This window comes from Augochlora pura, chromosome 6, assembly GCF_028453695.1.
Source record: "Augochlora pura isolate Apur16 chromosome 6, APUR_v2.2.1, whole genome shotgun sequence".
NCBI classification, from domain to species: domain Eukaryota; kingdom Metazoa; phylum Arthropoda; class Insecta; order Hymenoptera; family Halictidae; genus Augochlora; species Augochlora pura.
This window is the reverse complement of record NC_135777.1, coordinates 14,638,029-14,652,489: the sequence shown is the minus strand read 5'-3', so window position 1 is coordinate 14,652,489 and position 14,461 is coordinate 14,638,029. Positions and strand designations below refer to the sequence as shown.

The following is a 14,461-nucleotide window of genomic DNA, read 5'->3' as shown; positions in this document are numbered from 1 at the left end:
ATGACCTCAGGAACCCCCCATTTCCCGGAGTATGTATAATTTAGAAACACCATGTATACATACATATATGTATACGATTGCAGTCACTACTAACTTTCGATAACTATTCTGAAATATTCTAAAATATATTAGAAAAGTAACTTTTAAAAGTAACTTAACAGAAGGTCTTGGGGGAACATATACATAAATAAATGTAGACAGTGGTTGGTATACAAGTGTGCCACTTACCTGTGTGTATGTACATATAAATATGCACGACACTGTATACGCATGCGTAGTACAACGTGAAACCTATGTGAATATATCTGATTGTGATTAAAATCCGGTAAGTAGTGCACGTGGTGCTATGAAAATTCTTTATCTGTTCATTGTAGAATTACATACTTATAAGAAAATTATTTTATCCACGAATTATTAATTGTTTTAAATTGAAAATTATGTGCACAAAATACTAATATTAAACATTTTAATTGAAGGAAAGAATATACAGATCACAATGGAAACGGACAAGGTTATAATAGAGAAAGTAACAGAAAATATTTCTCACAAAGAATCTGAAAAACAAATATCAGAGAATAAAGAAAATAAAGATGTGCAACCTATTGTTTTGAGTGAGGTAGAAATACAATCTTATAGAAATAAAAATAAAGAATCGTCAAGCGAAGACAGTAGTAGTGATGAAGACGACTTTATTTGGAATAGAAAATCGCTTGTTTCAAATAATAATATTAGAAAAAAGTAAGCTACTGAATTTTTTTAATTTTATATGTATTAAGTTTGAAATTATTATTAACTTTTATGTTTTCAGACAAACTGATACGACGAAAAAATCAAAAAGCATAATGAATGAATTCGAGAAGTTACCAATGGTAGAAGATTTAGAAATTAGTATGCCTGAAGTATTATGTGATCCAGTAGGAAAGGTATTGATTAATTGTAAATTTACATTTTAACAATATATACAGTAATATATAATAAGTGCAAAATTTTAGATTGCCTGGATGGTTGAGCAATTGGTAATTGTTCAGCCGAAGCCAGAGAAGCCTACTTTAGATTTAGATACAGTTTTGTTTGTTGATAAAGGGAAAAAAGCATTGGGTAAGATATTTGATGTTTTTGGACATGTGAGTGAACCCTATTACTGCGTCAGGTTCAACGATGTAGAGCATATTCGAAAACGTGAAATTAAAGTGGGCATGACTGTTTATTATTGTCCAAATACACAACACACATCTTTATTATCATTGTTCGAGTTACTAAAGTACGTCTATTTATAATTATATTACCACATTTTAATACTTAATATAAAATCTTATTTATTGATTTGCTCTTTTTCAGGGTAAAAGGCGTAGATGCAAATCCAAACGAAGCCCGGCAATTTTCTGACGATGAGGAAGAGAGGGCTTATCATGGAATATCCCAACTACCAATACCATTTCCTGAGTAAACCTATTTACAATTATATTGCTTCATGTTAATATGTAATATAAAATCTTATTTAACGATTTCTACATTTCTAGGGCGACGTGCACAGATTCGGATACAGATGAATCTTCGGAATCATCTGATGATGAAAAAGAGAAAGTGTCTTCTGAAAAATTAAAACAGGCAGAAAAATCTGCTAACATGGATAAAGAAGGTCTATGAAGGAGGTGTTTAGTATATTTGTTGATTTAAATTGTAAACAAAAAATGTAGAAGTATGATTTATTAAAGAAATTGTGGTATAGAAAAATTATTTCAAGGCAATCCTATGTTTCCAGAGCTCGTTTACCGTAAACTAGATAGGGTCGGACGATAAATTAAGAGCGTATCGATGCACGGGTGCAAGGCAAGGGTCTGCCTTAAAACAAACGTGTAATTTACCAGTGGCTAACCTGCTTTGCCAGGGGTCAACCTCCGTAACTATAATACCTCGGAGGGTAATGGGTCGACAGCGTAGGAGCCCTCGAGGATTATGATGGGTTATACTTTAGTAGGCGGAGTAGACTCCCGTTTAAGCAGTAATTAGGACTTGCTCCGCCCTCGGTCACGCTTCTTTTGGCCCCGCGAAACTGGTCAGCTGATCCTCAACCTGTAAATTATCAGGAAACCCGAAAGGGCATAGCCGATCAAGATGGTCAAAACTGCCCTTAGAGGTTTTTCAATGAGTCATACACCGTTCCATAGCTGACCAATCAAAACTCATCTGGGCAAAATTTTAAATGACGGAAAACCGCGAAATCTAATTTACCCTGTAACTACCTTCACGGACAAGTTACAGGGTTAAAATTTTGCACAGATGAGTTTTTATTGGTCAGCTATCGATCGGTGTATGACTCATTGAAAAACCTCTAAGGGCAGTTTTGACCATCTTAATCGGCTATGCCCTTTGCTTTCTAGTCGGAAACGTGGTTATAATGCAAGGCTTTGTTACTAAATTTTAAAACCAAAGCGCCGAAGAAACATAAAATATATTATCTAACTTTTGTGGATACATGTTCGTTGTCTATATTGCATTGAGTGTAACAAAATTGTTACTAAGATACGTGTTCCTCTTACATCATTTCTCATGTATAATTCCACAAAGGATCGCAGCAGAAGTAAGACCTTACGTAAACTTATCAAGTGAACACGTGAATCATAAATTCAGAAATGTTGAAATAAAAACGATAAACGGTTCTAAGGGTTATTTTCCGCGTATCAATTATCGAAAGAGTAGTCCCACGGACTTGATTCGAAACTGGAACGCGGTGCAGAAAACGAGAAGCATGGCTGCATATGAAACTCGGTTCCCCGAAAGTGTACCACGGGGCTCGCGATACCGGTCGCTAATAAATTGATAATTCATTCAACTCGCAGACCAACAAATTACGCGCGTCAACACAGAGGACGCCAGGCGGAGGCAGAAGAAGCTGAAGAGGAGAGAGTAGGGGACGGGGGTGGCGGTCGGTTCGATCGTATAAATCTCACGTATTCGGCTGCGTGGCACGCCGTGACGGCCTCTAACGATATATTCTGATATAATTAAAACAATAAATAAGATGGCGTCCCACCGCGAGCACCGGGGGTCGAACTCTAGCTACGTTTCTACCTTCCGTCGCAACCCCTCACCCGTGTCTCGCCTCCCTCTCTATCTTGCTGCCTCTCTTTCTGCTTTCCAGAAATTACTTTTACGGCTCGAGACCCCCGGCTGTTGTCCACTTCCGGTCCAACTGGAGCGTCTTCGGTTTCCGCGCGGAATCTGGTGGACGCCGTGGTTTGTCACGGTCGTTAACTGACCGTGAGCTAACTGTGTGTTATGTTAACAGAATACATGCTTTTATTACCGTGCTGTAGCTTGACAAGTTCATTGTCGCGTTGAATTTCGTTGATATACGATACCGTTCGTCAATGTTTAAAAATCTACTCGCGACGCTGACGTGAGTTATTTACGCAGCCTAGGCGAAATATTTCAGTACTTGCAACTTGAAGGACTTTCCATTTTCTTGATAATATTTGTCTAAAGCCATTTGCCTGAAACAATCTATGCAACAAGATTTATGCAACTAGTTGGCAGAATTCGAATTGCCAAAACTTCTGAAGTTGACTCAAGTCTGCAGTTTGCTTTCTTGAATAGCAAGGAAAGCGTGAAAAATACGCCAAACGCTAAATCCATGCGCTAAAAGTCTAAAGAATACAACTGTATAGTTTCATTCGAATTGGTCCAGCAACTTCCAAATATTTGTAACCAATCACAGTTGTAACAACTTTGAACTCGAATACCCAAATAGCGTTCCTAATCTCCGGCAAACAACTCAGAACATTACGGAAAAATCAGAGGAAGAATTCCTACAGCAATAGAATGGACAATCAACTTGGCGTTTCAACCCCTTGATCCCCTGATTTTCTCCCTCCAGATCTCCCATTATTTTTCCAGGCAGCGTCTGGGCGCGCGTCCGATGGTATGTCAGGCATTTTTAGTATGTGCCTTGGCCCGCTGCGAAACAGTTGTCCGTCTTCCGAGTCCTGCAGACAAATCCAAGAGCACTGAAACAAATTATCTTCGAAGACGCGATTCTTTTATTTCCACCCTCGACATCGTCATCTCTAAATACACGATGCTGAAAACGGGGTTCGTTCGATCAGAAAACTGGAAGATCTTGAAGGAACACCCGATGACGAAAACGTCTAAGCTGGACGATACTTTACCCGTTCGGCACACGCGACCGTGGAGATTCCTATCTGGGCTTGATAAATTGCTGTCCCTACCCGTGGGCCCCTCTGTCTCCCGGCAGCTCTCTTGATCCGTGTGTTCCTCCGCAGTGTCCCGGCGCCCTCGAGCACCCGGTTTCACCTTAATATTAATTTGCCCCTCCATTGTCCAGTTTTATTACTCACATATCTTACCGGTTCTTGGTTTTGTTGCGCGCGTTCCGGAGACTCGGTTCCTCGCTGGCCCGAACGGACCCTGGAACCTGCGTTTAGAGGGTGGCACGGATTTCGGCCAGGATGAATGGTCGTTCGGGGGTGGGGGAGGAACCAAGGCTCCCGCGGGGTGTATTTAGACACGATCCTTTCTGTTTAGCTACAACAGAGATTTTCTGTTTTCAATCATTCGTCGAGATCTCGAGGATCGGCCAGTCTATATCGGACTCGAATCATGTGCAGAGTTTACGCGATGAATGTAGATCATATGTTGATTATAGATGTAAATCACAGATTAATATATCTATAGATTGTATATCATAAATGGTACAGCGATGTATCTATACATAACTGGGTATTATTTGTTCATAATCTTCGGTAACAATGAGTACGAAATTGTTAACCAATTGGTTCTTTCTAATTCCTCATTTTGGTTCTGGCGTTTTTCTGGTATATTTCTTTATTTTAAATAAAGATTCTGCCATCTAATTTTAATATATTCTCAATACACAAAAAATGCTTTGAAATATGTCAGCTAATTTATGTAAGTCTCATATTCTCATTGATAACACAACGAAACTTTTAACTCTACAGGATTTAATGTCAATCTTCAAAACACGAACAGCAAGAAATTGGAATTACATTCTGAGTTAACGAAATAGACATAATATGTCCAGACATACTAAGTCAATCTCAAGGAATTCAAAGTATTTCTCAAAATATTCAACATAGTAACACAATACAATGATGATGAATCGGTGTACTGGAGTCACCCCTTACCGTCACATTTCCTAGAAAATAGGTAGCTATCATGGAGCGAATTCCCGTGGACCGAACACGAAGAGGCAAGCACAGAAAGGCTGGTGAAATACGCTGCGAGAAAAGCGGTGCATAATGGTGCAAGTCCTGCGGAAGATCGTAGAAGAGGGTCGAGCGGTCACGATCGAAACAAGGTGGCAGCCGAAGGAAATTTGCATCGGCTCGATCCATAAATCACTGTTTCGCGCAAGGCCAGCCAGCGAGCAGCGTGGCGCAGCAACATCGACAGTTGGGCTACCTGTTGCTGGGTCCCCGGGCGAGTTCGCAATTTTTCATCGTATGCAAAACGGGTGGAAACGGCCGAAGGAGGAAGAATCTCGGCCACGCCTCCGCGGCCGGGCCACGGAGCTCGATGACAAATTCTTCCGTTCGCGGACAATCGGCGCACAAATTGCACCGATTGTGCTGCGGTGTCTCTCGAGTAAACGTCGGGTTGTTATGTAGGGGGCAAGGACGCGGCGAAAAACGGGGCCTGGTTGGGAACCACGCCCGCGAACGGGCCCACGAGTCTGGAAGAGCTCGAGAGGCTGGCGATCTCTTTCGCGCGGGGCTCTCGGGACTCGTAAACGTATCGGAGATCGATTGTATGGACAGATGTGTCGTGTCACGCTGCTATTCGGTAATTAACCCTTTCGTCGTGGCCTTAAAGGGATGGACGGAACACGCCCTTTAGGAAGAGTATCTTGTAATAGGTCTCGAGAAATGCAACGATGAGTCGTACGAAATTTGAGGATGTCGGGAGAAGATTGTAAGAGAGCCCCGCGGATTTGACGCATTCGCAATGTTCGTTACGATATGAGAAGTATCGGATTAAAGCTGATTCATGGATTTTTTACGTACATTGTCATTTTTGTAGATTGTTCCGTAAAGCACAGTATTGAGGGAAATTTTCTTTCGTTGATTGATAGACTCCTTGTTGAAAGAATAACATCGGCTAGATTATCAAGCTCTGTCAATAGTTGAATTTTCTAAAACATATTACAATACTGTGTACACTAACACACCTTTATGTTGTACATCGAATTAAGTAGCGAATAAACTCATCTTCTTTTGCTAAAAACTTGACGAAAGGACATCTTCATCTTCTATAATTCTAAATATGGTCCAGTTCTTCTCTTGCTTAAATCAGTATACAAATTTATAGCAAATAAATGGGTCTAACAAGTGCACGACAATTAAGCAGCGCTTTTGTAAAGGATTTCTTCAAGGGCCAAAGACACGCCCGAGAGAATCCACTCGATACCAGGTTTAATTTGAAACACGCGCAGCCCGAAATGCTGTGATAACTCCGCAAGAAGCGTCCCGGAAGGTCCGTTATGCCGGATGTCTTTGAAAGCGGCGCCGACAAAAGGTAATACGACGTTATTAGGCTGTACGCGTCACGGTCGTCTGTTTTACACCCCGTAAGCCAACAGGAACGCGTAGGTAGGGGAGGGGGGGGGGGGGGGGGGGGGGGGAGGGGGGGGGGGGGGGAGTTGAGGGAACATGAAAGGTAGGGAGGTTACGGTGTCCCATGGTGTGCGGCAACGGTGTCCCCGAAGGGTTTTCAGCACGGTGCGGTGGGCCAACACCACGCCTTGACAAGTATATCGTGGAATTTAATATAGCCTCCACCAAAAGGTAGTCGCCGGAGATGGAATACGCGGATGCCGACAAAAGCTACGCCAGTCGAATTCTTCCGTAGAGGAGGGAGGGGTTGCGCGATGGTTCCACGCTTTGTACGCGCGGGACAATGTTATCGTTTCGGTATTTACGGTGGGGATCGTATTGCCGGGGGTCTGACTCCCAATTTTTGGAGCTGAATATAGATTTTAGGGTGCTTGGGGCCTGGGCGTACTGTGATCCGAATTTTGCAGACTTTTCCTTCAATTTCCAGGTGAATTTGTACCTTCAAATATTGGATTTAAATTACTTCTTTCAGAATTGTACCGATTAGCACTTTTTTGTTATTATTTATTTCTCTAATAGAGCGTGACAATATTTGTTTCTTTTATATCTTCGTTTACTCTCGCTTTGATAATAGAATTATGATTCCATTCACGTTCATATAACACTAATATTTAGTAGATTATGTATACAATCTTTGTTACGAATCTGACAGGTTTAATAATAACGCCTTTTTAAAAAGATTAAAGGATATCTTTAAATAATATGTAATGAAAATTATTTCCTATGGTCTCTGTTTTCTACGTAATCACATTTCTATTTTTGGTAAAATCGTCGGAAAATTAATTCGACAAATTGTACAGCATAAAATATCGATCAAAGTGGCGTTAATAAATGAGTAAGAAATAATTCTAGTTAAGGGTTAAAAACCAATTCGGAATTAACCCAGATAAAAACGGTCCGAGCTAATCACATTCGCAGTAAACGTCACCTCGATGCCTTGGAAAAAAAAGTCAGCCTTCGTATTTGCATTTCTTGTCCTCCAGTTTCGGCTCGCGCGCCAAGAAGGGAAGTGTCCTCGAGCGTTCTAAGGCGAGCACGTGCGAGCAGAAGTACGTTGGAGAGCCGAAAACAGTCGTTGAGATCGGAGGTGCGCGGAGAGCCGTCGTTCTCTCTGACTAAACAGGGTCATTCCGACGAAAGAAACGCTGCGCTGAAAGAAAGAGATGCGAAGAAAGGACTTGTCGGCGCTCGCTCCCCGTCTCCTCATCAATGCAACGTTCGAAGAGCGACTCCGTGGAAGTCGACGCGGCACGGCGGCGGCCCGTGGTGTGCCCCGTTCCGCGACTCTTAAAAGCTCTTTCCCCCGATTGTTCCCGGCTGGAGAGCACAACGGAGGAGGCACCTGCGCCCGGCATCAAATTACTCCCCTTTTTGCGCGTCCCGGGGCCTAAAAGTCGAACACCTGAGAAATGTTCGCTGGGGGGCGCGCCGCCGGACCGTGTGCCCCCATCTCCGCCTGTTAGCGAGGTCCACGAGCTCATTGTGACCGATCCTATGAGAACGGAAGTGCAAATTATAGGTCCCCGCGACTGCAAGATTTTTCTCACGATCGAGAGACGCCGCGGGACAGCGACGCCGGGACTCGGGAAACAGAAAGGAGTCGCGGATGAATGGGGAAAGACGTGCCGTTCCGTTGAACGCGAGCAGACGTTGGAACGTGTTCGGACAATCATCGACGACAATCAGCGAGACTCGCGTCGACGACCGTTGCACGACGCGAGGGAACGGTTGGAGACCGCGAACCAACGATCCCTCTCGCCGTTGAGAAAAGAAGAAACCGATGCACGTGAACGGAATCAACTGGGCCCATTAGGCCGGAATTAAGACAGCCAGAGGCTAGGTTTTTGCCTGGGATCTAGGTGACGGGAAGATCGCTTGATCACCTGGCGCGAGCCTGACGTTGCTGCTCTGATTTCTTGATCCAATTGCTTTCCTCGGAGTTGGAGAATGTGCTTTGCCGCATGCAGTCTTACGGCAATTGAACTACACGATGTTCAGTTCTATACGTCATAACGCATCAAGTAAACCGAATTCCGAAACATAGAAGATGCATTGAAATCGAAACGGGACCTTCGTCACGGCCTAAAACTTTATTTCCGCAATTTAACGTCCCCAATAGGACATGTAAGATTCAATATAGTTAAAAAATAACCACCATGTCGTCTAGCAAATGAATTTCTTTCACGGCTGAACCAAATTTCGACAGAGCGATATATATAAAAGTTGAGAATGCAACAGAAATTGTGTTATTAATTAAGTGAAGAGTGTCCTTAAGACAAAGAAGCTAGAGATTGCGAAGTGTCAAGGATTTACAGGCTAGGTGTTACACGCGAGAGAGACCACAGGTGTAAAACGGTAGCCATAAACTCGCTCGTCTCCACCTGTGGCCTCCATGAGATTCATGAAGATATCTCGTGTTACTCCGACATTCCTCGGATATTATAAAGTATCCGATACGATCTCGAGGAAGGAGCAATTATTCACGGTGAAGTATTTACTCGGCACTGTCGCGCTACGGCTCCGTTTCTTTATGCTGCATTGTGCTAAGCCCTCGTTAAACTAATTTCTATTGCGGATAGGTAAAGCAGATGTATGTATTGAGTATTGCATGAGTATTGCACCCACGAACTTGTATCTATGATTTCAATGATATAAAAATTACCTAACGTCGTAGATCTCGCAAATTCCTATTGGAAGATTAAAAATTTCAGTTTACTTCATCAATGTAAATTTTTTTAAAATTACTAGCTATCAATTTGCATGGTGAGAGTTCAAAAAATAGATAAAGTTGTATATTTATTATCGAATTCACGTTTATAGATCGGAGAAACCAGTACTGGATCGTTTATGTCATGGACTGTAATCTTTATTAATTAGTTTTAAATAGAAGAGTTCATAGAGAAGGGAATTGTTGTTAGTAGCAATTTTTAATGATTAATTGTTTATATCGTGGATGTAAAATTTTGACATTTAATTTCAACCAGTAGAGGGTTTGGAAACAGCCGAGACTGCGAAGAAAGGGGGACAAAGGTTCGCTGGGTCGCGCTGAAGGATAATCAATGAGAGCGGACGATAATGTCCGGCCGGCTAAGATGGCGTTGAGACAAGAAAACTACTCGGTGTAACGACCGTTAAAGAGGAAAAAAGGAAGCGACTGGGAGCAGCTGGGCTTCCGATTGGCTGGCGCGCCGCTGGGCGGGAACTCGACAATCGACTTTTACGGTCTCGTGCTCTTTCACCCGTGGCCAAAGGATCACTGCAAGGATGAGCTAACTGGATCCAAAGCTATTGCAACTCTAACATCGTGAGCTATGTTTAATATTAATTATATTTAACATAACTTGTTATTAAGTAATTTCAACTCAGAAATAGATACAAAAACTCGAATTAGGAGTCATAGATGTTTTGATAATGGAACAGTTGCTTCGTTGCTAGATGAAATTATTCTTCAGTTGTACATAAATTGCATTGCACACGGAGCACATTAATCAAATTAATTTATTCATGAAATGCATTCGAATAATGAATAATTCAAATATTGTAGTTACAGATAATCGAGATTGCACTTTATTTTTCTCCGGGAACAGAGAAATATGATAACTCTTGATCTGATATAAATGAGACTATATCAATTACTGTTTTTAGTACTTGGTGCCCAATTTCGACGATTGGGCCTGCGCGTAAAAAATCGGGAAAAATGGTCTCACGCGAACGCGGGGACCGAGCGAGGCCCACTTTGATCGGGAGCCCAGTTTTTTGGTCTGGTATCAAAGTCAGCGACCTATTACGCAACACGAGTCCGTCACGGGCTCGATCAAACGTTTCGTGGTCGCGTCGGTCCGGTGTTTCGCCAGGCCTGTCGGCGGGTCCGCATTAAAGAGCCGGGGCCCGCGTCCTCGCCGCGCCAAGTCACGCCTCCCGTGGCGCTTGTTGTCATTGTCGGTACCCGCAATCACGCAATGATCACGCACACGCGAGCACCGGCGAACGGGTCGCCGTCGCCGTCGTCGATCGATCCTTTTTGGGCCCCGGAGTATCAAAGAGGCCGAAAGTGGACCGACGATTCCCGGCGAATCGTCGCGACGAATCGGGGCCCCGTCGATGACGCGGCCGCTTCCAAACGGCCTCCAATGATATCTCCCCACTCCTTTCTTTTTCTTCGATTTTTTTCTCCCGGTCTCACCCTATCGTTGACAGTTTTGTTCCGCGGCTGGTGTCCTGCGGATCGTTAGCCAGCTCTCACACAGATTTCGAACGGTCCTCAATCGAATTCCATTATTTGCCTCTGGGAGTTGGGCACGGTTTTCGGACACTTCGTCGACGTGCTTCCTTTCGATCCTTAATTCCCGTCGCTTATTAACCAGCGACCCCCACTGCGAACGATTCGGCTCGCGGAGTCCCTGTACCAGGTGGTCCGTACTTTCTAATTGCTTTCCACCTCGCTCTAATTGCCGTTTTTGATATTTTCACCCGGGGATTAGTTCGGGAACGCGGTGCGCTAGGCTCTCAGAGAATTTTTAGGATAATTCTGACAAAGACGATGTTTAACGTCTCCGTTGTCGAACCTTTTAATATTCTAATTTATATAATCAACTTCTGTGTTTCTACTGTGGTCCTTTGTCAAATTGTACACAGGCAATAATGCGAGAACACACGCATCTTTTTCCAAAAATGAAGCCATGTACTTAATAACGTGAATATTTGTAAATCTTCGATATTAAATAACATCGAGCGATATAATATATATAACCTAGCGATAAAAATTTGTAAATGAGAAAAATTTCGATTTCTCTGTTATTTAAATCTAAGAATGAAGGTGACTGAAAATATAAAAGGAACAAAAATTGTTTCGTTCTATTAGGAAAATTGTTAATGACCGAGATATCAACGTAGCTGCGAAAGAAATTGTAGTGCATTTAATCACTGTTGCAGGTTATATATTGCAGGTATAATTACCATTGTCGACGATGGATGACGAAACGTAAATTCTCTTTTCATCACAGATATTTCTTAATACCATATTTATTATTATATTATTTATTATTTATTATATCTAATTAAGGTTACATAGACTGGTAGTATGGTGGTATAGTTTATCATGGACGGTTGGCTTATTATGGTTATTATAGTCTGGCTAGTAGTCGAAGGTTTCGTTACGTCGTGTGACGAGAAATAGGTCGCAGTTCTACACTTTTTAATTGCGATCAGGGTTTATGGTTCCACTTAATGTTCGTGATATGAAGAATAGGTTTTAGAAGTATTTGATCGTTTGCACCGTATCCACGAAATATAACCAAGAATTTACGGTCGGCTTTATTGCCTCCCGACCGCGTTTCTTCCTCGGTGAGGCACACGTGGGAGGAAGGAGACAAAATAGTAAATTATCATCGAGCCTAGGCCGCAGTATCTCATCTGCAACAATAATGGTGGACGTAAGGCGCAGTAAATAAGAGATTGCCACGTTATTCGCCGTATATAACTCTTAATCCTCGGATGCTTCTATTATTCTTTAATCTTGGAAGGATCGGGGGTTTCTTCGGACCCGTTGCTTACAAAATATTGGACGTTTTAATCGCGGAAATTATTTAGTGCCGCTTGTGTTCCCTAGGCTAGCTAGATCCTCAAGAAATCGACGGTAATTAATTGTGAAATTAGAAAGCTGCAGTCTGCAATATATGCATGAGACATTTTACAATATTATTTTAATTTCCAAATTTCTATAATTTTCAACCACAATTGGCTACTTAAAAAAATTGTGATTTCTCTGCAGAAGAAATTTTTGTTTGCAAAATCGTTACCCATTCACTGCTAATTTTGAGATGTCTCGGGGCTCGCCAAGGCGCATGTGTTAAATATTCATTGCGAACAAAAAAGGACTTATTATTGTTTTACTCGATTATTTTTTACTCGTTATTTTTACACGTTGGTGGTCAATGTGTTGAAGACCATGCCAAAAAACTCAGACAAGTCCACTGTTTAGTAACACTGTAATTTACAATGTATATTATAGTAATATGTATTATATTGTAGTGTGTATTATAGTAATATTTATTACAATGTTACACGTTTTTGGCAAACAAGTCAGCAAGTTTCAAATTTTCGACATACTCGATTTCGCGCAAAGGTTTTCGACCACTCTTCAATTTTCGGTCGTGGAAAGATTGCGGTGGCATTGAACGATCACATTTTTCGGAGAAATCAATCCCGCCCGAATCGATGCTACAATCGAACATCGATAGTTGGACGGTTGAATGGGCGGCGCCGTTTGTGATCCTCATTAGCGGAGGAACACCGTGAGGATGGCTCCGCGGCCACGATGAAAAAGGAAGAACTCGCGGCCCAGAGGGACCGTATCAATTGTATCGGGTCATTGTTGCTCGTCGAGGGAGCAGATGAGTTTCGCTGAAAGATGCTTTTAGTCATTGTGGGGCTGGGTCGAAATGGGCCGGCCACGATCAATTCGGCGTTAGACGCTCGTGTGCACCGGGATGATTCCCCTTTCGATCGGCCGCGGCCATCGATCGGCTCGATAGAGAGAAACGCATCGTGTGCCTCTTCAGAAACGAGATGGGTGTCCTGGATGCCTTGTCGTGACTCGCCACTACGAGAAACTGGAATAATCGATACGGGAAAATGGCAATGAGAACTGTAATTGGTTTCCGGAATTCTCGAGATTTGAAAGAGTCCGAGAAAATCATCGTTTTTAGGGGATACAAATTCGTATCAATGGAATAACTTAATGTGTTTTCACGATACCTTACGAGATTTAAGGATTGGTAATTCTCTAGCCGTATACAAATTGTGCCAAATAAAGCGTTATTTAGACTTGATTTTCTAAAGAGTTACGTCAAGTAATGTATCATTCGATTTGCACTAATCATTGAATGCGTCTTTGATAATTGTGATCTTTATCTTCCATCAGCGTTAATGTATATCTTTACTATCCTTCATTCTTCATGTGTTGTGATGCACGAATAAAGAGATGCCACGAGAACAGTAGTTTTTCACATAAACTCTAAAAATTATACCAAACAGAGTGCCATCGAAATTATAGATTGATTCTATAAAGGATTCTACTAAGTTACAAAAAGTTTCTCATGCAAATTCTTTAAATGTTGACCAAGTCCATTGTCCATTAGTATTTCGTTTAGTGTCTCTCACATTCCACGAATTGTGACTTCACAAATGTAGCTGTTTCACTCAATAAAAATGAGTTTTCTTGTGGAGCACGCAAGAGTAGATCGGTTTCGCAAAGGAACAACGAAAAATTGTTGCAAGCGTTGTCCACGAAACGTTCTCCAGGGTCAACGACCGCCATTTTCGCCACCGCCGGGCAACAATAGCCGACGGGGTGTCGCAGGAGGAGCGACGGAACGTTCCAGGTAACGAAACGCGTGTTAGCGGCCGTGTTCTGAAGGGCCTGCGACACGCACCGCGTTGTCGCTAGTTTACCAAGCGTTTTACTCCGGGCTGCACGCGCGAGACAGCGCGTGCTGTACGCGCGCGCGTCAAGGAGAGTCCTAAGCACTCGTAGAAACATCTGGCCTCGCACTCAAGCCAGAGAGTCGAGTGGAAACTCGAGCGAAGTGCCACTCGACAAGAGCGAGCCGTCGAAATAAAGCGTTTACGCGCTTTTGAGCTTTCCTCGGCGCGGTGGCCCGACGAGTCGCGCGAACACGCTCCAGCCGAATTCGAAGAGGACGCTCGCGTTGTTCGACTCCTCTCTACCGTGCGCACCCTGATTTCATCGGCTTCAAGATACCTAATAAGCGGTCCTTTCTTGGCTGAGATACTACTGACATAATTAC

General features: G+C 42.7%; 1 protein-coding gene across 1 annotated transcript; it reads left to right on the top strand.

The window, feature by feature from the left end:
• The first annotated feature begins 284 nt into the window (after positions 1-284).
• On the top strand, positions 285-1,687 carry LOC144471388 (uncharacterized). The gene is made up of 6 exons (XM_078183373.1): positions 285-325; positions 477-738; positions 809-923; positions 993-1,261; positions 1,339-1,443; positions 1,521-1,687. The coding sequence occupies exons 2-6, from the start codon at positions 497-499 to the stop codon at positions 1,645-1,647; spliced, it is 858 nt and encodes a 285-aa protein (XP_078039499.1). The 5' UTR covers positions 285-325; positions 477-496; the 3' UTR covers positions 1,648-1,687.
• The last annotated feature ends 12,774 nt before the right edge of the window (positions 1,688-14,461 follow it).